The sequence below is a fragment of the Rhinolophus sinicus genome, chromosome 2 (assembly GCF_057876585.1).
Source record: "Rhinolophus sinicus isolate RSI-liver-muscle chromosome 2, RSI-T2T, whole genome shotgun sequence".
Classification (NCBI taxonomy): Eukaryota; Metazoa; Chordata; class Mammalia; order Chiroptera; family Rhinolophidae; genus Rhinolophus; species Rhinolophus sinicus.
The window spans coordinates 76,525,484-76,551,213 of NC_142502.1; the positions used below are offsets into that span (position 1 = coordinate 76,525,484).

A 25,730-nucleotide genomic window follows, 5' to 3' on the forward strand; every position below is an offset into this window, starting at 1 on the left:
GCTCAAGACATCATCAGATTCAGTGCACTCTCCTCAAAGTAGCAAAGTTACTATTAGTCCTATTCTGCCACTTTCTACACAGCTAGAAAATAATTATGTCCATGAACAAATATCCTCTCCTTCCCCCCCCATTCTTATTCTTTTCTGCCACATATTTTCTTTTCCAACAGATTGTTTTCATCTCTTATGCACAAGTAATGAGAACAGTTGTTCCTTTGGAACACTGGGGATGGAGTGGTTTTTTAAAAATATATTTGGGTAACATTGGTTAATAACATTATGTAAATTTCAGGTGTAAAACTTGATCATACAGTTACATACTTTATTGTGTGCTCACCACCCAAAGTCTAGTCTCCTTCCATTACCATGTACTTGACCCCTCTTTACCCTCGGTGTCCTCCCTCCTCCCTCCTTCCCCTCTGGTAACCACCAATATGTTGTCTGTATCTATGAGTTTGTTTGTTCGTTTGTTGCTTTTTTTCCCCATATCCAGTATATGAGTAAAATCATACAGTTCTTGTCCTCTTCAGTCTGACTTATTTCACATAGCATAATACTCTCAATGTTAGTCCATGTTGTTGTGAATGCCAATATTTCATCTTTTTTATGGCTGAGTGGTATTCCCTTGTATATTATCTACCACATCTGCTTTATCCAGAAATCTGTGGAAGAACATTTAGGTTGTTGCCATGTCTCAGCTATTGTAAATAATCCTGTAATGACCATAGAGGTACACATATCTTTACGTGTAAGTGTTTTGAGTGTTTTTTTCATAACCAGTAAATAGTTGAGGCTGAATGAACACTTGAAGGTAAAAACAAAAAATCTTATTCTTAATTTTGATCCATGCTTTGGCAAAATATAAAAAATGGACTTCAACCAGATTAAAAGCAGCATTAGTTTCTTTAGATACAATATTTCTATGGTACGATAAATATGTTTCCCAAGTGATTTTATACCATTTACTAGAGAACCAATTTTCCCTAGATATGTAGGAGAAAATTAAGAAACCATTCATTGTCCATAGCAACAACTGGCACACAGCTGGATAACCCCTGGAAATGAGCGTTTATAAAAGATGCTGTAGCTGAATATCGCTGTTGGTATCTCAGTATCTCAACTGCATCTCCATCACCTGTGTACTTTTCTTCCCTTTTCAACATCTGCCATGCCTTGCCATTCACTACTCTTATAATGCTTTTGACCTTTCTTTATACACAGTGTTTTCACCAATGAATAGATGCTTTATAATCCCCACAAGTTTCACATGCTTTTGGCTAGCAGAGACACACACATACTTATTTTCTTGTCCCCAAAATACTCTCTACATATGCCTTTTATATTTCTCTCAATTTAGCTGTTAATTCTCATTCTCATTCCCTCCCTCTCTGTCCCTCCCTCACTCCCTCACTCTTTCTCTCTCCCTTCCTTATCTACCAACCCCTAAAAAACAATCACGTTTTCAATCCATATGTTGCTGAAAAACACTGATGACCATGCAGGGTGGTAAATCAATATTCATTCTCTAATTTATATTTTTGAAGGCTTCTTTTCCACTTGACTTTTTATAAAATTTTTAACAACAGAAAACCTTCTGATATGTAGAAATTTGAAATAGTTTGGCTAATATATGTATAAGTGGAAACTCAGGAGAAAGGGAGTCATTTCTAAGTAGCCATTATTTTTGCACATGTGCCCGTGAGCAAGAAGTAGAAAGGTTTAATCAACCTCCTTACCTTCAATATAGAAAGTATTTCTGGGGCAGCCCTTGCTTGACCAAAGGGTTTATGAACACACACAATTTTGCAGGAATATGATGTACAACTAAAAAGGAGCCTGTGAATGCCTACCAGCTTATTTTGGATGCAAAAGGAAGCAATGAGTTAATAATGGAATAATTTTAAGAGATTTTTCTCTCTGAATGTCAAAGATGAATTCTGAAGAAAAAAAAAAACTAGTCTGCTAGAACTATAACATTGGAAGTTAATTATACTAATTAAAATAGGGTCAGGAAGGTCTCTGCACAGCTGTGGTGAAGTGAAGCATTTGAAATTATGGACAGAGGCTAGCATCCTGCTATATAAACTCATGGTTGTCATAATGTCGATGTCAACAGAAAGATGTGCAACCTCAGCTCTGAGATGTCCCAGCAAACATGTCGAGGAAACACTCAGGCAGAGGGGCTCTGCCGGGGTTCCTGAGAAGTCTGTATACAATGTGGTTATTAGTAATTTCTTGGCTACTTCACAGTAGCATTTATACAATTACCTTCTTAAAAATATATAAAACAATCTCTAGGCTGTGATGCTCCTTTGAGATCTTTATAGACCACAACTCTACCTACAATTCAAGTATTTTTAAGAGCCTGATAAATGTTTTGCATCACATAAATGATCTGCTCAATCAAAGAAACTGTGCTGATGACAAATGTCCGGTCTCCATTCAGGAGGCTACAGAATGGATTTCTATGAAATGCTCTCTAATTTGCTGCCACACTTGGGAGGGGTAGAGGTTGTTTTGGCCTCTTCTGTGCTTGTCTGTGGCAGGAGAAAGGCACTTGGCCCACATTGAGGATCATGTTCCATCCAAGTACTGTTTCAACTAAGTCAAGCAGACTCAGGACAATTTTATATGCATTCTCATGTTTCCTCAAAGCCTAGCAAATGGGCTTTCCAGTAAATGAGATAGAGTTGGAAGACCACGATTGTGACTGGAGAGCCTTGATCCAAAGCATGATGTGTGGCATGCTTTGTATTTGCATCTCTCCATGAAAAAAACATCCTTTGTGTGATGAATGACCAAGAGTGAAATTGTGCAAATAAAGTGCTTTATCCAAAATCTCCTATTGATTGGGCCATTCGATATGATTTATCTGTCTAGAGATGGGGTCTAAGGAACTCTGGAAGTGAAAAGGAAATAGACAGTTGCCTAAAAATTGGCTGTACTCCACTATCCTAAAATAAGAGTAAGGAAAAGCCCTCAGCACCGTGGCCTCACGGCAGAGGCTATTTGCTCAGTGATCTATGGGAACATCCTGCTTTTTAGGAAACTGGCAGCTGAATCCATCTGTTGAGGTGGTAAGATGGCTGGACTCTAAGTGAGGGCAGAGGTCATGCCATGAATTTGCTCCATTATTCTACTTTTCAGATCCTTGGGTCACTGGGAATGTTAGGTAGCAAGAGAAGGGCCTGTTCGTTGCTTCTGGAGCTTGATTTCCCTCTGCTCCTGTGAAGGTGAAAATCAATGTAGCAACCATGTGAAAGCTCTGTACCATCCCTATCCCCCGGCTGCCAGGATCAGACATGAGAACCACTGGGCCTGCACTTAGCTGTTCTTATTAAAGGCATCAGGTGTATACAGGGTATATGGACATCAGAAGCATATAGATGTTCATATGCCCTCTGGTCAAGCAAGTCTTATTAAAGGTCAGAGCTTGTACAGAAATACATCTAAGGCTATTCCAATTAGTTTGGATGCATAACTCAGATGACAACTTTGCATTATAAATCTGTATACCACATACAACTTTATCTGTAAATATACCTGACAAATTTGGTACAATTATTATTCATCCTGTTGTGAGCTAATGCTGAAGAAATTTAGTGGCATAAATTCTTTTTTAAGAACAACATGCTACTTTCTCCAAAATTAGAACTAGTAGTTGCCAGACATTTTGTCCAAAGTGCACGGCAGTTTCTTACAGGGAGAAAAAAATCACAAGTCTGGTCTTCTTGGGATATTTGACTTACTGCTAGTGAGCTCTGGGCACACAACTAATCTTCCTTTGATTGCTATGTTCTTTATCACTTTGTTGGGAAATTGGTGAGAGGGGAAAAACCAAACAAAACAAAAAGAACACAAAAAAACAAACAAATGAAAAACCTAGGACTAATCTACAGTAATTTACCTTTATGATTCCATGGCTAATCATGCTTATACATAACCTATGTCTTCATTTTACCTTGAGAGTCAAAGTTGGTGGTAATGATCCCTCCAAGGATCAAGAATTCACAGTGGGACAAACCAGGCTGTGTCCTAGCTCCTTTTCACATTAGTGACTTGGCACCACTTCTTGATGAACTGGATGTTACCCTACCTCCTCCCGAACTTGCAGAACGGAAAGACATAAGTAGGCTTCTGTAGCAACCCTCCATTACATGACTTTGTGAACATAAAATAATCTGGCCATTGGAGCTACCTCATCTTTCGATGACTTTCAATGCACAATTTCAGACCCTAATTACAATTTTTAGTAAATATCTAATTGACTAATTAATACTAGTTTGTCACCTTGGGTTATGTTTTTCAGCCAGTTTATCCTAGAAGGTTCACTGGAAAATTAAATCACTTAAAAGGTAGACGTTCCAGGAATACTGAATTTAAAAAGAACAGTTTAATGAAAATGACATGGTTTAGTAACCTGATGAAAATATGCTCTAAGCGACTTATCATTTCTATGTTCTACAATGTAGACTTTGGGATCTTAGTTTCTCATGTGACCTTGTGTTGAATCAAATCCAATTTATGTTCTGAGCAATTTTTGGTGGTGGTTCTCAGCACTCATCCATGTGGAGGGAGAGTGGTCTTCTGGATACCCATGTTTCTCTGCTTGATTCTGCAGATCTACCTTTAATTCATCCCAAATACTTGCTAGGGAGTTTTACCTTGAACTTGTGGTAAAAAAGTATTCAGTTTGCAGCAGAATAATTGGGAGCTTAGACTTTGGGTCTAACCTGTTAGGATAAATCCTATCTCTGCCATTTACTGCCTTGTGGGATACTGAAGTTAGGGATTTCAGTTTCTTTTTCTATAAAATGGAAATAATAGCACTTACTTTAAAGGTTTATTTTGAGGATTAAATGAATATTTGTACATAAAGTTTCATAAGCACTCAGAAAGAGCTTAAAATTATTACCAAAAGCTCTGTTTTGAAAAATCATACTCATGGGTGATTTCTTGAACTAGAATAGATTTTTTCCCTTTTTTTTTTGTATTCAACCAGATCATGGGAGAGCTTTTTACTTGTAGCACAATGTTTTGACTGTGAAAAACTGTTTTTGGTGATTGTACTGGATGTTAAGTATTTGCTTGTACTAGTCAAGATTCTCCAAATAAACAGAACCAGTAGTGTGTGAGTATGTGTGTGTGTGTGTGTGTGTGTGTGTGTATGTGTGTGTGATATACCAGAGGTGCCAAAAAAATGTATACAAGTGGACATTTTGGTCAACATTGCTCAAACAGTAGTTCGCTGTAATCACAAGTGTCTGGACGCTGATGGCAATCACTTTGAGCACCTCTTGTGATTACGGAAGTCAAACGTGACTTGTATTCATCTTTTGTTATTGGTATATATTAAAACAGTGTTTTCCTTTCTTAAAATGTGTATACATTTTTTGGTCATATATATATGTGTGTGTTTATGTATATATACATATGTATGTATGTATGTATATATATATATACATAAATTTATATATATATATATAAATTTATGGAATTAATTTATTTTAAGGAATTGATTCACATGATTGTGGGGCTGTTGAGTCTGAAATCTGTAGGAAAGCTGGCAGCTGGAGACCCAGAGAAGAGCTGTCGTTGCAGCTCTAGTCAAGGTAATCTGGAGGAAGAGTTTCCTGTTCTTTGGGGCACCTCAGTCTTTTTCTCTTAAGGTATTTAATGGATTTTATGGTGCCCATTTACATTATGGAGGGTAATCTGCTTTACTCAAAGTCTTATTGATTTAAGTGTTAATCTCATCTGAAAAAAGACTTTCACAATGACAATTAGACTGGTGTTTAAGCAAATATCTAGACAGTGTGGTCTAGTCAAGTTGAGACAGAAATTAACCATCACTTTACCCTTCAAAATGGGACATAAGAATTATCTATGGAAAGCTCAGGAAATTTATAAGGAGGCTGTTGATAAAGAATTCACCATGTAATGCAACATGAGGTCTCACAAGAGTCATTTCTCGGTCTTTTGCTTCTACAGAGGAAATGTTGGATTTTATCTGAGGGACACTATGAACTCCATAACTAATTGTAATTTCTGTATTAGCATAAGTTGCTAGGAAGCTCAGAGCTATCACTGGCCCCGCTCAAGAGGAGTCTAGGACCTTGAGGCATACATTTTAGGTGCTTGGCCTCTGTGTCACCTTGATTGTCCTTCCTCATTTATTTATATATCAGTGCCTTTTCTAAGTGTTCCCATAACATACTCTTTTTTCTTTTCTACTTAAATCCATCAAATTGTTTTAATTCTCTTTGTTGGCCTGTGTGTCCACAGAGATACTAAATCCTTTGAAAATAGGGACCGTGGTTTTGCTGTTGTTGTTTTTTTAACTGTTAAATCACCACCTCCTAACACAATATCTAAAGTGCAACTGGTTCTAAATATTGGTTGAATAAATGTATTAATGTATACATTCTAATAAATCACATCAAATTCATTTCAGAATAAAGCACAGCATAAGTACTATGTAAAATTATTTTGCAGTCTATACATAAAATACTCTGAATTTTAGAAATGCAATTCTAGATTGTGAGTGAGACAAACAGAGAGATACTAGGTAATGCTAGGCATTCATCTGAAAAGTTGACCCAAACTCCAAATTGATTATACAGAACAGGAATTGAAATGTTGACCTTCACTTCTAATCTTTGTGACTCTTCTTATTTGTTGAACATTGCTTAGTGAAAGTGAGCTGAACCCTCTCCCTGGAGTTTCGTGGTTTTGGTGAGGAGGAAGGTGTACTCAAACACTGGTCAAGAGGCTTTAGGTCTTTATCATAGGTGGTTGTTACCAGAAGAATCATTTTCACAATGAATTGTCTGTCTTTATATAAGAGTAAGAAATGCTAGCTGTTTCTGGCTGGGTATTTTGAGGTGACTATATTCTAGTGCATTAAGCTCAGGGATGAATCTTATCAAGTGAGCTGGTTTTCAGGTGTTAAACTGTGAGTTTACCTATGACCAAGAATGCCTTAATATTTTCCAAAGTTTGACTGGAGCTTATAGTTTTCGTCTTGACTCGATGCCTGGATCTCCCTTTTCTTAGAGCATTTACTTTAGAAACACTTGTAATTGTAAATTCTTTATCTGCCTCTTTGAGATATAAATCATTTTGAAAAGCTTTTTGCCAGTTTTATGTCTTTCTCAAGGACCTGAGCCATGTAGTCACCAGTTTTGAAATGTAATCATCATGGAAGTTAAAATTAGTGCACCTGTCTCCTCATTTCTGTGGGAGGGGAGAAGCCTAACTTCAGTAGGCACCTTGCTCGAAGTGTAAAGCTACCTTCTATCATAAAGATACGAGAAAGTTTACATTTCTTTGGGGTACAGCTAAATAATAAACACAGATGGCCTATAAGCCCCACCCTCCACTCCCAATCCCAGCTTTTAAAAAATGTTCCAATCATTGTTTGAGCAGAGTGAGTTTAGACTGAGTCTCGCCTCTCTTCCATGTTACAATAGCTTAACTAGTCTTACTTACCTGTGGAATTTTGCCCAGTAAAGTTTTTGCTTTGACACCTGGTTGCCAGGTCTGTAGACACTGACTCATATTAATGACATTAGAAACACTGATTTTTTTATAAGTCAAAGTGCCATTTACACACACACACACACACACACACACACACACACACACACATGTTTTAGAAAGTTAAATGTTTCTGAACCAGAATCTCAATACCAGCAAATTGTATGCTATTAAGGTACAACCAGGAGTCCAAACCAAGAGAAGATTGGTGAGCTCAGAATTAAAGAAAATCAGATGTTCTCATCTAACTTATAATTTTACCACTTTCATTTTAGAATTATTTTTGCTTGAAGATCCATGGCCATGGCCTCATGGGAGGAAATGCTTTCTCTTCATCACTGCTGGCTGAACAGTTACCATTTTTGAAAAAATCCTCTCATTTCAACGGCCTTAGTTTCTTCCCCAGTGACAATGTTGAACTTTACATGAGCCCTGTGACCTTGGAAAAGAGCAATGATCAAGGAATCCAAACACCTTTGTGATCCAGGAAATGACTTTCTGCAAAGAACCTCCTTCCTGATATTATTTAGATGAGACTCTCGGATGAAACGTCTGTTTACTCGTGACAAAGTCAGATATAGATCCTCCAAATTCCTGTTCTTTGCCTCAGAAGTTACTTGCTGTTTGTACCCACTGAGCAATCTGGACAAAATACTTGCTAACTTAACTTGACAAAACTTGAGTTAGGTGTCTTGTTTTCCCCTAGGCTCCTGAACTTTGGTTCACCCTTGAGTTTAAACAAGTATTGGGAGATTAGGGGAGGTGGAACAACCTCCCTTAACCATCTCACGCAGAACTGGCTGGCCAAAGAGAAAGACATTTCCTATTCAACTACTGATTACACCATCTCTTTATTCCACTTTCCTACATCCAGTCTTTCTAGTCTTATTAACTCTTCCATGTAAAAGAAAAGCCCTTTCTACTTGATATCTGAGACACTTATAAATCTTGCAGTTGAAGTGTTTTCCCTATTACAATAGTCTTTTCAAATAAAATCTCTCCTTATCTAGGTCTGAATTTGATTTTTCACACCTGAAAATAGTTGCCATTTTCATTGGTTGCCAAAATCTGTTCTATCTCTACATTCTATCATCTGGGTTCTTAAATATGTTTTCTGCTGTATTACCCCATTTCCAAATTTAACTACAGAAGCATCTCAGGGGGCAAGATGATTTTGTCATGATGGAAAATTTTGTGTAGATTGACACGCTAGAGACACATTTGTTTCATATTCCTTGATGAAATACTACAAATTTGTAGAATGTAATTAATTGATTTTGATAGATAACACTGGAAAACTAAAACAGTTTTTCTAAGATGCTGAGAATGATTCAAAATTTACAAACTAAATTTTCTGAAGCAGCCATTTATTGACTGCAATTTTTTTTTTTTTTTAAATTGAGGCTGTATGTTTTTACAGTGTCTGAAGCCCATTCTGAAATTCAGGTTGGCTTCCCTCTTCCATCTTCTATTGCATATGTTCAAGTAATCACCAAATTAGTGAAGTATTAACTACATTTAAGAGGACTTGAAAAGTAAAGTTGGTGCAAATAGAAGCAAACAACGGATTATAGCCCAAGTCTATTTAAGATCACCAGTTATTTTGGAAGGCAGCTATGCTCACCATTTTCATACCAATGCTGCACTCATCTGGTATTTTGAATTAGCTATGTTTTTCTGCTACAATCAGCTACTGGACTCACTACCCTCATGATTGTTGATGCATGTTTTCAGTTTTATGCCTCTATTACTTGACTGAAAAACATCTCCATAAAACTTGTTATTATTTGATATGGGGACTTAATTATCTAGAAAGAACAGATAGAATTACCATAGTATGGTGGGAATGGCCCCAGAGTAGAAGTCAGAAAACCTGGGCTCTAATATTGGATCTGTCATTCATTTATGGTGAACTTAGGTTACTTAACCTCTTCTGAGCTTCCGTTTATTTTTTGTGATTTTTAAAATTTTCATTTACCTATTTTTATTCTCATGTATCCTGCTCCCCTCCCCTTTGGCAACCATCAGCTTGGTCTCTATATCAATGGGTCTGTTTTTGTTCTGTTTATTCATTTATTTTGTTTTCAGATTCCACATATAAGTGAAATCATACGGTGTTTGTCTTTCTCTGTCTGACTTTTTTCACTTAGCATAATACCCTCTAGGTGCAGTTATATGGTCGCAAATGGCAAGGTTTCATTGTTTTTTATTGTTGGTTAATAGTCCTCTGTGTGTGTGTGTGTGTGTGTGTGTGTGTGTGCTCTTGTTCACCGTATCTTCTTTATCCATTCATCTATTGATGGCCATTTAGGTGGCTATTACTAGTAATGCTGCAGTGAACAAAGGGGTGTATATATCTTTTTAAATTAGTGTTTTTATTTCCTTTGGATAAATACCTAGAAGTAAATTGCTGAATCGGATGACAGCTTTATTCTTAATTTTTTGAGGAATCTCCATACTGTTTTCCATAGTGGCTGCATTAATTTACATTCCCATCATCAGCGTATGAGGGTTCCCTTTTCTCCACATCCTCGCCAGCAATTGTCACTTGTTACATTTTGATAACAGCCATCTGACAGGAGTGAGGTGATATCTCACTGTACTTTTGATTTGCATTGCCCTGATGACTAGCAATGTTGAGCATCTTTTCATATTTTTGTTCGCCATCTGTATGTCGAGTCTCCATTGCTTTAGGATAATTAATTCCGGCATCGTGTGGACAAAAGGACAATATAGGGTAATAAGAGCTTACTAATATTTAAATAATATTTTTATTACTCATTTTGCATATGCACTTTATATCTTTAATAGATTGTGAGCTACCTAAAACAGAGGCCCTACAGTCCCCTAACATATAAGTAAACACATAATAGTTCCATAAACACTTTTAAATGTGTGACTTGATATGAGTATAAGAAATATTAAAAATAAATTCCACAAATAATTCAACAAACATTTATTGTGGGAACATTATTGTGTTAGGTCCCTTAAAAGATACAAAAATGGATCAGACATGAATCCTGCCCTCCAGGCACTTACAGTCCACCAGAGGATATCGGAAATGTGTGTAAATAACAGATAGAAGATTTTAAAAGTCCTAAGAGAGGTACAGAGCAGTGCCATACGAGTTCACAGGAAAAATTATTTCTAGCTTGGAAAATCATATAAAACTTCGTGAAGATGAAATAATGAGGTGTATCTTAAAGCATAAATACAATTTGGATGTGGAGGAAGGGGAAAAACTTCCAGTCCAAGGGCACAAAGATCCTGGCAGGTCATAGTACAGTAGGCTCAGAGGAAACTGCCCTGGACTGTCTATGGGGACAGCTGCCATCCAGCTTTGGTAGAGTGTATGTGTGTAAGTGCAATGCAAACTTAGTGCACTAAAAGAGCACCTCCTTAAAATTATGATTCTTCATAATTTTTGACCTTTATATGTTTTTCTTAGAGCTTAAAAAATAAAAAGTACTACTACAACTTGGCATCCTTCTTAGAGTAACCAAAAAATATACCCTAACATTTTTAAGTATACACTTTCTGGTTAGCTTTCATATATTAACCTAATATTGAATTACTAGAACTAGAGAAAAATAGAAGTGAAAAAAATGTGTGATTTTGTGTTATGGCAGTGAATATTACAGTTTTATAAGAAATATTACTCTAATATATTGAATTTGTTTTTTAAACATACACATATTTATGGTTTCAAACATGCTTATTGGGGATTTTTTCACCAAGATTTTACAGTTTGGAATGAATAACAGCATCTGAGGGTTTCATTCACTCTACATGTTACTGAGATGGAGCTGAGCATCATGAAATTATATATATGTATTTGTATGTATATACATACACGTACACATGGGTAGTACAAATACATATATAATATATAGATCTATAGATAGATGATTGATAAAAAGATGGTGAGATAGAGAAATTTATGAAATATTGTAACACTAGAAAGTCATCTGGTAAATTTAATAAGCATTTAATATTACAATTACCATGAAGTTTATTTTATTGAAAAATCAGTCCTTAATTATGGTATACTCTTTTTGCATAATGATGTTGCTTTTATTTTTAAAATCTGATTAAAAATATACTTTTAACATGTTTACATTGAGAACATTATCATTATCTGACAGGAATTCAGCCTGAGCTGGGTGGTTGTTAAGGCTCTAGCTTAGGGGTGCACTTGAGTGTTGAAGCACCTTTTTCTCTGCCTCATGGCCTGCAGGCTGGGGAGCAAGATCCTGGTAGCAGGATTCAGCTCACTTGAGTTTCTGACAGACCACAGAAGACCACGCAGCTTACGTTTAACAACGAATGAAATAAACATTCTAGGAATTTTGAAGACCCCAATCTCCTCTCCACTCCCTTTACTTCCCTCAGATTAAAAATCAATCTCATCATCCATGGAAAGGACAGATGAGATAATTGCTGAAATACCTTCCATGGCATTTCACTTAATGCAGCTCTGAGGGAGCGGGTGACATCACTGGTGTGGCTTTGATACCAGAGAGGACACTAGGGACTGTTAGCAGTCAGCTCACCTCACACTTCCCACTTTTCAAACCAGAGATAAAGCAACTACCACATAACACCCACTCTTCTTTTCCCTCTGCTTGAGAATATACAGATTTCTTAAAACCCTGAATAAGTCTTTTTTTTTTTTTTTTTGTATTTTATGAAGAACTGTAGTACAAGTAGTTTCTTTTGTGAAACATGCAGTGAACTTCAATACTCATAATAAACATTTTCCCTGTATTATGTTTTGTATGGTAACTTACTGTTTTCTACTAGTTGTCTTTTTGCCACAAGATAAAAAAAAAAAAAAGAAACAAACACATAATATTTACGTAAGAGTATGATGGCAGCAGGTTTCTGACAAGCCCCATTTACATGGCACATTGTTCCAAATGGTGTTTGAGTAGAAAATACAGAAGCACTATACAAACCTACTATTACATTTGAGAAATCATTAGCCTCAAAGGAGTAATAACGGTATGCTATTAAAAGCGTGAATACATTTTCAGTATCTGTATTGGAAAAAAAGTTATAAATATGTAAATTTCCGTTCAACAAATCTAAAATAAAATGCACTAAAAATCTGGTATGTAGACAAAAGTTTATTTACACCATACAACATTTTAAATATTTTATACACAGCTGCAGCAGAGAAAGCTACTCAGAGCTTTCTAGAGAAAACTGCAATAATAAAGATGTGAAATATATTATTCATATAAAAGTGAGATTATTACTTTATTGCATTTAAAGCAATGAAGAATGTAGCTCAACAAACATTCATTTAATGACAAAAACTTTGCTTTTATATTATAAAGTAAAAAGTGTAGTAATGGCCAAACAGACTGTTATAAACTTTAAAAACTGCATAAATATATACATTGTGCTTCATGGTGAAGTTTTTTGAAAACTAAACCATATGAAGCGGTTACAACATGAATCGTTGCTTGAGGTTTATCTATAAAGATTACCTTACAAATCCATTCCACGGGTACTTACAACACAGGATGGTCAGAACTGTACACCTGGTCCTCTCTCCACTAGACTGACTAGGGAGAAGTTACCACACGCAAACACCACTGACATTTGACATGGGAAGGTCCTGACATAGGATAGTCACGCTGTCCAGATAGAAATGTCAGGCTTCTCGAGTCTTAAGTGTCAGAGCAATAAATTTTGTCTCCATCTCAGTCCACTTTGATTTTGTTAAACTTCTGTTTGAAAGTCACCCTCTTGCACGTCCAGAGGCAAATTCAGACACTTCTCCCACTCCGCTGGCCTCAGTTCCAAAGCATCCTTTGCCTCTGTGTCTAAGACATTGATGGTGGTATAATGTTGGTATTCACTGGGGTTTTTGAAAGTGTCCCATGGATTCTTGTTTGGTGCTGGGTTTTCCTGTTCAGAAGAGAGCAGAAGAGAGTCATTTATTTGATGACTAGGATTGACTCGTATTGAAGTTTCCAGGAAGAGAGCGTGTTTATAACCTTAATCCATTTTACAGGATGCAGGGATGATTTGAAATTGTGGCCAGCTGCAGGAAATGATTTTGATTTCGGTCTTCTTGCATTGAACAAATTGATGAACACCTTCTTTAAGTTATCCTAACATTTTCTAGCAATCAAAGGAAGTAAAAATATTACGTAGGCAAAGCGGATGTTTTGTTTTGGGCATCTTGTGAAATGTTAGTATAGCTGTATGTTCAGGTAGGAAGGAGCACTAAGTTACCATTAAAATTAAATGTAGAAAATTTAGGTATTTGCCAGAATCTTTGGCCAAGATTTTTGTTTATCCCTGATGAGGAAATGTAATGGGTGGGGCATGTTCTATAGTAATAAAAAGTTACTCAAACTGGCCATATTTCATAAAACTAAATTTTTCAGTTGCTTAGTTTTCCTCAAAAAATTATCCTTTTTAGAATATTAAAATGCTGCTATGTTCTTTTTATGTAATCTATTCTTTTTTTATGCTGTGCCTTCCCCACACATTTCTATATATTTGTGTGGTGCACTAATTTTGTAAACATCATTCTTCCCTCCAAAGAGCACAGCTTTTTGAAAATATATCCAGCAATATCATGGTTTTTAAGAAAAAAGTCTACCAGCCACCATTCCTTCATATGTTTCACAGTACACACCCTCTTATCACCGCAGATTTAAAATCTGCCTCATTATGACTCGACCCAGACCTTCCATGTTGTAGGTGCTCAATAAGTGTGCAAGAGACATCATTTGAGGTTTCTATAGCCTGATATTTTGCTAAGATTTAGCAATGAACGTGCTTTGTTTTAAATAAGTGTTGTTTAAAGATTTCTATAAAATGAGGGGATTTCAATGGGATAGACTAAACTGAGTAACATCAAAGATCAAGAAGGAAATCATGACTGAAAGCTCCTAAGAAAAACATAAAGCAAAACAACTGTAGTTGAATGTATCGTTCACCCCTCCCTCAACCCCAAATTCTGGCCTTTAACTATAACCTGTTGGGGGAAGGAACACAAAACAGGTACTTGAATTATTATCTGGGTTCCACTCAGTATATTAAAAATCATTTTCAAGTATGGATAAGCAAAAGGGACAAATCTATAGAAATACTCATAACTAGAAATTGTTAAAATATTTAATATATCAGATGGTTTCAGCACTTATTAGCCTTAATCATGAGGACATACAAGAAAAAACAAAGCTAATAGTAAAGATTTAATGAAAAGTTCACCTTTAGGACATGTGCAGGGGATTCATTCTGATTTACTGTAATATCCTAAAATCACATGAACTCTATAGTGTCGTAACTCTCCCCTTCTTTTTCCCTCCTTCCTTTCCTCTCTTCCACCAATATTTATCAGCTGCCCTATGCTGGGCATCATATTAGGCACTACGGAGAATAAGGTGACAAATCCAATATGGAAAAGCAGCATGGTCCACTGGGGAGCATAAGATTTAAAGCCTGATACTTGCAGGTCCAAATTCTAGTCATTCCATTTCATATGAATATAACCTTGAGCAATTTACTCAATTTCTCTGAACCTCAACTTCATTATTTGTAAAACAGAGATAAGCTTTTTCAGTATTGTGGGTCAAATGAGTTGGCAAATTGTGCAGATTATTACCCACTTTGAGGGTGGGGCTGCAAAAATAAAAAAAGTGGAGGGGCCTAGCATAACTCCTGGTATTTAGTAAATGCTTGCTGTGTAGTAATCACAGTCATTATGAAAGTGTTTATAGCTAAATGGAGGTATAAATATAGATATATCTATGGCTATGATCCAGAAAATGTACTGTGGGGGTCCAGAGGAGGGTAGAGATATGGCTTCTTTTTGTGGAGAGCTCATAACCTTACTGAGAATAGTGACATTAGGGCTGGCATAGGATGGGCTTGGTCATGAAGACACACGTATGGTCGGAGGTCAGGTGGCTGAACAGGCATGCATACTAAGAAGTAGAAATCCAGAGAGCATGAAGATGGGACAACTCTGAGAACACTGACCAACTTATTTTATTTGGGATAACAACAACAAAAAAACCAACACACAAAAAAAGCAGAAAAACCAGGCAGAGGTGAATTAAAAGCTAGATTATGAGGGGGTATGGCATGCCAGGCTACACAATTTGGAATTTATTTTGTAGGCAATGGGGAATAGTTGAACGTTTGGAGGAACTACAGTGACCTGAAATATTAATCATTAACTAAAACGTTCACTGGTGTGAATTGTGCTGAATCAAGCCAGAGGGGATTATTTACCCATCAGATAAGGGCTGTGTCTACAGGAGCTTTCTGAGAATCCTTAATTTGACAGAAAGTTCAATTAGTTCAATCCTAAAAGGATTCCTGATATGTAAAGTGTTAGGTCATTTGCTTTGAAAATAGGGGTTCCATTATGTTTGGAGTAGGTGTGATTTTCCTTTTATATTTTGATGATCAAGCACCATGGATCCATGAACTAAAAAGGCCAATTTTAAACTCTGTCAGAAGATCTAGATTCTAATTTCAAAGAGTATTATTGCCAGTGCATGACTGACTGGATTTCTGAGAGGTTCTATTAGTGGGTGATGAATTAGTAAGGCTGGCTTCCTTGTTCATCTCCTCTGGCGTCCCATGGCACTCCCAGCTGAACTGTGGTTCTCACTCTCCTTCACAAATGTGTGGACACTCTTTAGGTGAGAGGCCTCGTGCTGCCTTAGTGGTGCAGAACTACTGCATCCAGCAATCAGAGTGGGACAGGCTCTGCAGGGAGGGAGGAGGACTAGCAGGCAGGGGATGGTGCCCACAAGCTCCTGACCTTCCCATAGGGTTGGGTGTGACAAGAGGGTGTAACAACACCTTTACTCAGTGTGATTATATGTCCTGCCTGGAGGCAGGGAAATGGACTAAATGGTCTTTTGGTTTGCCTTTGCATCCCCAAATTCTACATAATTAACATCTTGTGCAGTGCTAGGCAGGTGTTATGAGAGTAGCCAAAAAAAGGGATGACTTTATTGAGATTTTTATTTTGAAAATGTCTTTCTCTACCCAATTGTGCAATTTTTCTGTAGCAGTATGCCACTATGAATTATATGACTGAATTAAGGATAACGGACTCACTCGTATGTTCATTATGAATCAAAACTGAATAAGACTTTTTTCCGTTCTCAGATATTTAGGACAATAGTCAAGTCACAATGACAACTCTTCCCTCCCTATTCCTAACCTCCCAAGTAATAAATATTAATAATTTTTTTTCTAGAAAGGACATGCTGCTACAGAAATGTGGGGTAATTAGTAGGCTATTTTGGTTGTCAGGAAACTGAGATAAAAATATTTGTGCCATTAATGATTTAATAGCCAGACCATACAACAAGGGGAAATTACAATCATATTATAGCAGTCGGCCAGCTGTATCTGTTGCATAACCTTTTCAGATTTGTAAACATAATCCTTCCCTTTTATTTTAAACAAATAGGGTTTCTCCAGTTTATTTCAATGTTAGCTTTTGATATTCCAAAATGAGTAGCTAAGGTGTTTAGGTCTAATCTCAATGGTGCAATTCTCATTTGCCTGCTAAAAACTGACATCTTAATATTTGGGGATATAGATAAGGACCACTCGCTACATATAAATGTCTTCTATATGCCTAGAATTGTGTTGGTGATCACATATAATGCATGAGTCCTGCTGTAAGGAGGAAAAGATTGATATACACATGAAGTATTTACAGACCAATTAAGAGCTAAAGTGTATACCGTGGTTCCCCCAAAATGAACCTAGGCAGACAATCGGCTCTAATGCGTCTTTTGGAGCAAAAATTAATATAAGATCCGGTCTTATTTTACTGTAATATAGTTGCTTCAATAGATGCATTAGAGCTGATTGTCCGGTTAGGTCTTATTTTGGGGGAAACACGGTAGTATTTCTTATAATCTTCATTTAACAAACAGATTTAACTATCATAGACACACATTAAATCAAGTGCAGCCATTGACTGATAACTCATCATAACCAGCACTGTGCTAGTACTGAGAGGAACACAAGGAAAATACAAAGATACATAAATTTTTACTCTTGATAAAATAATGTCACTAATCAGGAAGCCAGGACTAAGACTCCTAACGGATATATGGAAAAATCACTAGAATTAGAGGGTGATTAAATACTAAGTACCTTAGAGAGATATTGTGTGTGTGTCTCAGAATCCCGATGTTGGGAGGAGGAGGAGGTTCATCCAAGGGCTGCAAAGGCATGAGGCAAATAAAAAGCACCATATTTGGAGTAAAGAAGTGGTGTCAGGTGGCAGTCCCTGCTCTTTCTCTTATAGCTGAGTCTCAGCTTCTTACCCTCTCAAGTGCCCTACTCACTTTGGACAGTGTTGTGAGGTATGAAGGAAGCACATATTAATTACTGTTTTCTATCCTCAATTTAGGAGAAAACTGAACTTTAGAAACCTGAGTTGGGAATCGAGTTGTATAACTTGCTCAAGAACAGACAGTTCTTGGTTGAGCTTTCTACTAGTATACTGATTTCTAGACTCCTGGTCGGGTGCTTTCACAAATAATTATGCAGCCTTCTTTGGAGCTCTGACTGTGCCATGCACCCAGTAACTGCAAAATATTATTTTATTTGATGAAGTCATATGCTAGGATTGTGAACGGTGACAACCAACTGTCACAGCCCCATAGTACTGATGTGAATCTCCTGGAGACATAACCTACCACTCTGGTTTCAGGTAACAACTCATTATATATATAATTGTGTGTATATATATAGATAGATAGATAGATAGATAGATAGATAGATAGATAGATAGATAGATAGATAGATATAGATATATATAGATATAGAGATATATAGATAGATAGATAAATTATATATATAATGAGGTGTGTGTATACATATACATACACATATATAATTACATTTTGTAATCTTAAAATGCCAGGCATTCAAAGAAAATGGGAATATTTAGTTATTCATTTGGATATTTGAATTAACATTTAATTCTGATGATAAAAGAGCCAAGTGAAGCCAACATATTTTTTATATATAACTAATTCCAATGAAAGCTTATAAATGAAACCATCTGAAGTATGAATAAAAACGCTTCAAGATTCTGTTATTCCTAATTTGCCTCTTAGCACATACCAAAGTACATTTTGGGGGTAACATTTTTTTCTACTTACATACTCTTGTGTTCCCAAGACAATAAGGAGCTCCTGGAGGGCAGGGCTAATAGCTTACATGATACATCATTAATGTGTCTTCAGGCACTGATGAAACAAAGCATACTCACCATACTGCTTGTATTTGGTATATCCCGAAATCTGTCCAAAGTTTGAAATTTCTGATTTAGTTCCTGAAATAGTTCCATGTGCCTCTTCCTTGTATGCATGACCTTCTGCAAGAGAGAATAGGATGGCTCTTATTTCTAATTTGATTTATACATTAAAAAAGAAATTTAATATATTTGCCTTACTAATAAGGGAAATCAAGTTTGGCAGGAACCAGGGGGTCCCAAAAGATGCCACAAATGCAAATGAGTTGCACCAAATCCTTGTTTTATAGTCAGCACTTCTTGAACATGAAGAATTGGCTTTTCCTCCACTTACAAGATCAACAAAAAATAGTTTTCTCTTGTGGCTGCATTAAAAATGTAGCAGTCATTCCTGTGTAAGATTTTCATCATTTAGAGTTAAAATTGTCTTATAGAAATTGTTACAATATAAAAAAAAAATGTTTAAAAATTTGGATTTGTAAAGCACCCGAGTCTCTCAATGTTTGGTATGGGAAATATTACTTTTTAATGTTTTATTTCTATAAACACTAAAATTCTAGTTGACTGTACTAAAGGGGGAGCAAAATCCCAGGCCCTGCCATTTAAGGCTGACTCAAAGCTCTGAAGTGTCTGAAATATATGTGAGATCTAAAATCTTGTACTTTCCATGTGAATACTGATTGAGCTTTGGAGAAAGAAAATATGACCCATAGGTTTCATATATTTGTTCACGAGATGGTACAGAATCTTAACAATTAGGAGTCAGAGCGTAAATTGTGTGGTTGGTGAGCTTCTAAAATCGCAGACATAAATATATTAATACTCTTTATCCCTGGTTGCTGTCATTTCTCCCAACTTCATAACTCAACAAATGGCGTCATAAATAAAAATGACCTTAGGCTAAGTAACATGGGCTGAATCTTTTCATATTAAAGAGAATTTAAAAGAGCACAAACAAAGAGGAGTACGGTAATAAATCCCCTGTATTTACAAGTGTTATTTAAAAGGAGAAAATACCTTTCCTCAATTTTGAATTTTACGAGTTAAAAAAAAGTTAAAAATACAGTGTTTCATTGATTCTCCAAGATTGAGCCTTCATATTTGTGTAAGATTTTATAATATTTTAATGTATGTGCTTCATAACTTACCATGTGGATGGCATAGGTATATTATATTCATGTCTAGGCTAGAATTTGAACATTTGGTGTATTGTTTCAATTACCAAATATTTTCAAAACTAAGGATTTGTTTTGAAAAAGATATGTATCTTTGGGGGAACTTCTACAACGCCCAATTTTCTTCCAAAAAGACACTTGTGGAGAGCACTTTATCTTTCAGGAAAAGAAAAGGCAAAAGAGAAATGCAAATTGAATCTTCAACATATTTTAAAATACCTTATTATCTTTTATGTCAACTTTAATTTCCTGTATTTAATGGATCTTTCAGCAATACTTTCTTTAGCTAATTTCTGCTATTTTCATTAGCCTACTTTTACATGAGAAAATTCTGCCATTTTAAGTCTTGCTACAACCAGGTTATTTTCATCTTTACTCCTCTTAGCTCTAGGAATTGGCTGTTGATGAATCAGGCGGTTAAGGATGAGAACATGGCAACATTACTCATGATGGGGACGTGAAGCATAGAGAGCAATTATAGAACGATTAACTTCCCATCAGTTTTGGGGAGAGTACAGGAAACAGATTTGCAGGATTTACAGGGAAACACCAGGCAAACATAATTTGACTAGTGAAGGCTGATGGAGATTTACGAGAGGAAGGATTTGTATAAACAACTCAATGGAGGGATTGTGAGGACTACAAAACTGGCAACCAGTACATTCTATCCTTGGGGAGGCACATATTCCCAGGCAGTACCAGGGCCTAAGACACCGAATAAAATATGGATTTGTGTTTTTATAAACTATAGTTGTCAGAATATGGACTCTAGTATCTTTCATGATAGTGAATCTTATTATATAGTTATTTTCTGCTAGGGTGCAGTAGGAGTGATATCACACTAGTGACATTTCTCTAAAGATATTTCACTCTGTCAGTTGATACATATTCATGAGCACCACATATTGTGCTAGATGTGGAGTAATAATGGTGTGCAAAATCTGGTAGAGTTCCTTTCCTCTTATACCTTGAGGTATAATGGAGGACCGAGGCATTAATTACATAACTCAGAAATATGTTAAATTAGAACTGTGATAAGGAAAACACATGGTGGTATTATAACAGTGATAGAGGGACTGGCTGTTTTTTTTAGATTTTTACTGATGTTTACCTTTTTCTTTCTTTTGGGACTTAAACATCCTGTGTCCCAAAGAAATTGACTTCTGTGGAAAAACTCAAATTAGAACTCAGTTTTATGAAACCTTATAAAGATAAAACTATAATTCACATGGATTTTCTATTTAAATAAATGTATTCTAATTGGCTATATATGTAAAATTCAGGTTCTTTTAGTTAAATTCCTGTCACATGTTATAGGTACTTTCTGTAATAAAGATAAAGGCTTGGTAATGCTCCCTTCCACTCAGAATATTATCACTCACCATTTTTTGAAGCTGTGTATGAACCCCCATCCTGAGTGGACCAGCAACCTAACTGCACAAAAATATTGCCTCATGAATAGTTTATTTCATAGGACTCTCATGTTTCATTTTATCTTTGTAACTCAAGGGAGGCAGTCTTTACAGCCTCTTAATTATTGGTATTAGAGAAAAAATAAGTTGGGATGCACTTTCATGGATGCCTTGAGCACTTAGCAGGCAATCTCCTAGATTAAATACTTGGAACACGTCAAATCTTAACAGTGCTAGGTCCGCACCAACTTGGATTCAGATCTCAGTTCTATCACTTCCAAGTTGTGTGGTCTGAGGCACAAAAATCCAATCACCTTTGACCCCCAGTTTCAGTAGTCAAAATAACCTTGTAGGATTGTTTTGAAGATTTAAAAAGGGATATAAATCACTTATCAGTGGAGTGCACAGATAAGAGCCACTTAAGAAATGGTAGACATTATTATCTTTCTTAATCCTCAGGATGACCCTGGGAGGTAGTTGTCATTATCCTACTTCACTGATTAGGAGACTGAAGCTCAGGAGGCTAAGTGAAGCTCCCAGGCTCACACAGAGGGTGAAAGCACTGGTAGACATTCTGAATCTAAAGTCAGTTCTCTTGGCATGGTGCTATATTAGATGTGTCCCAGAAATTTAGGAAGCATCCTCCTTTAGACTATTCAAGTTTGTGATTATGCCTATTGAGATGGAAAAGATGAAACAACCTAGGGTGGGTTAGGTGCCTTTTGTAGTGAGTCCATAAACTGTGGACAGTGATCATCTTGCAACTATCCCCTACTACTGCATTCATCGTTTGAAAGGCTGGTCTTCATATCTTTTGTCTGAACACATCCTAGGTAGTGACTTGGTATCCCTGACACCTAGGACGGTGTTTGACATTCAGCAGGTGTTGGATGAATGTGGATGGGATAAATGAGTGAGATGGCATAGGTACCTAGGCCAAGGAACATGCCTGCAACACAGAAGGCCATCAGCAATCTCATCTTCTCACCTTCTATTCAAGAGGTCTTCCCACTGGAAGGAAGGCTCATTTTATTGGCCCCAGGGGGAACACTGCCTCCCCCTTCTGATCCCATTGTGGTCCCTTATTATCCGTACTCGTGGCTTATAAAAGACCTGTAGGTAGGTTTGATACAAATAGTTTGGAGGTTTTCTTTTCCAAATTCAGAAATCTGTATCACAGAGTTGGGATTTCGTTAAGTCTCAATTACAGGTAAGATAGACATTACTAGATATGGGCTTTTAGCAACAGAGAAACTGTTAGAAAAAGTTGGAGACTCCTTTGACTAGAAACTTTAGATTATAGAGCCTGGAAATCGTGTGCTGATAAGAATTAAAAAGCACTTTGCCTGAATTACCTTTTTCAGCCTTAGGAGTTTGTACACCTATATTGCCTTTGTCCACATTTACTAGACTAAACCTGTGGTTGTTTCTCTTCTTTACTGCTTTGTATATGAGCCTTCCATCCAGGGTGGGCTGTGGAATACTATGCTGAAATGAATACTAGTCTGAAATGAATGCCCAAACTCATGTTAAGGAAGCAACACACACTGCAGAAATTAGGTTTGATTCTTAAAGCTGTGTTGTAGAAAGGGGATGTTTCATATACCTTTCCTTGGCTAGAGTCCCACTCTATCCATAATACAGACTGTAAGAGACCGTTAGCATGAGAACTACTACCTTAAGGTCAGGGTTAGCAGCCCTTAGCTTAAAACAACCTAATTGTAAATTCCAGGATGTGGGCAGTTGCAGCACAGAGACCAGAAGTCCTGTAGCTTATCTTATACTCTTTGAAGCTATGTAAGTCCTGTAGTTTATCTTGTACTCCCTAAGACTATGGAAAATTACTGAGTGCCTTAAGAACGCTATAAAAACCCTTAGCTTTAAGAGCTTGGGGTCCTTGTTGAAACCCGCTGCGTCGGGCAGAGACTGGGACCCCAGCTAGCTGGAAATAAACCTCGCTGTGTGACTTGCATTATCGTGTGTGTCCTCTGTCTGTCTGAGGGGTGGACGATTCCAGTCCTTAACACAGACCACATAGCCTCTTGAACTGCCTGACATTATGGTATCATTTATGTTTCAAATATGTTTCTAGTTGGAGACATACAGCACCCTGGGCTTAAAACAAACAAAAAAACAACAAAAAAGCAGACAAAGGGTCTGAAAAAACTGAATAAGGAATATATATTTTTCTATTTTGTCACTGTCACTTAAAAGGATACTTGGCTACAAATAATTTTGCAGCCACTTAAATTCCATAACATAGAAGAGATGGATGTAGCATGGGACTGAATTGCTCAAACATTTCCTTCCCTACTACGCTGATTGCTGGGGGTCGGGGACAAAGCAGGGAAGGGCCTCTTATCAACAAGACATTTCGTAGAAATTATATGCTTTATATTTAGGAATTAATGTAAATGAGATAATCTTTGTTATGCTTTAGCTGTGTTCATAGTGATATAAAATTAATATAAAATAATATTTTATCTTACTTGGCTATGTTTCCCAAAACCTTTCAGTAAAATTTCAAGTCCCCACAAAGGTAGGCCTTGATTATCCTGGATCTGTGCCATCTTGTGTCCTGGCCCTCCATCACCTCATCCCAGTCTGAGAAGCAAAAAGGGTTTGCTGGATGTGTAGGGCTCATTAGCAACTTCAAAGGTGTTTATGAAAGGCTAATTTTATATCACTATGAACACAGCTAAACCATAACAAAGAAGATCACATTTGTATTAATGGAACAATGTGACAAAGTTTATCCCCATATTTTTGGAAGAGAAGATACAAAATAAATATTTATCTATCTATTTTAACAAGAAGTAGATAATAATGCCTATGACAATTGCAGAAAGGGTGTTTGTAATTCCATTTCTACGAATTTCTTGAGCTTTGTCCTCCACAGAAAATGTAAACTACCTGCCTAATATTTCTGATAAAACATCACATTAGGCATCTTAATCCTGAAGTATTAAAATGCAGATCATCCTATCTAGATGCCTCTTTGATTTCCCTGGATCTGTTCATGGTGCTAGTAGAAACTCAGACCTGCAGAGTCATCTTTTTCTTGTTCCCCTCCACTTTTATCCTATGTTCAGTTAAGGATCAAACTCCATAGATTGTGACTCTGCAGTGTCGCCTCTTATCCCACCACTTCTAGAACGTGGACTCTCATTACTTCTTCCCTGGACTCGTCACTTTCTAATTTGTATTTCTACCCCCACAGTCACCCTATCCAGATCTCTCCTCCCTATTACTGCCACATTCATCTTTTTATAGCCCAGATCAGAGCAAATCATTCCGTAGTAAAACAGATAAACAGAAATTTTGCCTTAGCAGCTCTTAGTAACAAATTAGGTAACCGTTCCTCCCTTAGAGTACAAACTCTTCACGATAGGTTTCTAAATTACTTCCTCTATTCTTCCATAGACCCCATGTTTCAGTGAAGTTTGACTTGTTTTTGAGCATATCACACCTTAGCCAACCATCATGCCATTTCCTCCTCCTAGAATTTCTACCTGCCATTCACCTCTTTGAGACATGTGATATGGATATCGGTGAAGTCCAACTGTAACCACAGAACCAGCTCAAACTGGTCTTATCCTATCTAATGACATACTGAGTTACTTTACAGAGTCAACAGACCAAAAGCATAAGTCAGGCTGCCAAAGTACGAGCAGAGAGAACTTTGACCTCTAGCTGCACCTGGAACCAAAGTCTCACCCTCACCTTGCCCTGCCCGGCACCAAAGGGCCAGGACATAACCAGAACTTGAACACCAGAACCCATTTAAAAGCAGAGTCCCTTGTCCAAAAAGATCCAGTATTGACACCTCTTTACCGTAAAGGGCTGGCGTCTTGCAATTAAAACTCACCCCACCAGCATTTCCACATACCTGTTCCTCCTAACCCATTAAAAACCCTTAACCTAGTCCAGCAAGCAAGATGGATTTGAAGCACCATTAGCAATCCCATCTTTTCTCTGTTGGTGCCTTCCCGATCAGTAAACCTTTCTTTACTCCAAGCTGGCATTTTGAGTTTTAGTCTTTAGAAGCCTCCGGCACATGAACTTTGGTTTCAGTAACACAATATGATTATCTTAAGGTATTACTTCCATAGTTGCCTATTTTCTATACTGCTCTCTGCCTCAGTTTAGATAAAGTGTTTGATAACTTTTTATTAAAGCAAACAATTTTAAAATTTTAATTTTTCATCATTCATTCAGTAAAGTTATTGAATGCTTACTATATACCAGATCTCTGCTTGGAGCTGGGGATAAAAATCCAATAAGGAATGTGAGCATAGAAATATCACTGTAGTATTCTCTGTATACTTTCCAGGAAGC

The 25,730-nt window shown here is 36.8% G+C and overlaps 1 protein-coding gene and 1 long non-coding RNA gene across 6 annotated transcripts in view; one reads left to right on the forward strand and one right to left on the reverse strand.

The window, feature by feature from the left end:
• LOC109456837 (uncharacterized) overlaps positions 1–25,730 on the forward strand; it is an 87,247-nt gene that overhangs the window by 54,573 nt on the left and 6,944 nt on the right. The gene's annotated exons all lie outside the window — the stretch shown is intronic.
• Positions 12,656–25,730, reverse strand: part of ADGRB3 (adhesion G protein-coupled receptor B3) — a 682,811-nt gene continuing 669,736 nt past the window's right edge. For all 5 annotated transcript variants that reach the window (XM_074333154.2, XM_074333153.2, XM_074333155.2 and 2 more), the window contains 2 exons: positions 18,824–18,928; positions 12,656–13,458 (listed from right to left, as the gene is read on the reverse strand). In XM_074333154.2, coding sequence (XP_074189255.1) covers positions 13,270–13,458; positions 18,824–18,928 — 294 coding nt within the window. In that variant the 3' untranslated portion in view covers positions 12,656–13,269. The remainder of the gene's footprint in view (positions 13,459–18,823; positions 18,929–25,730) is intronic.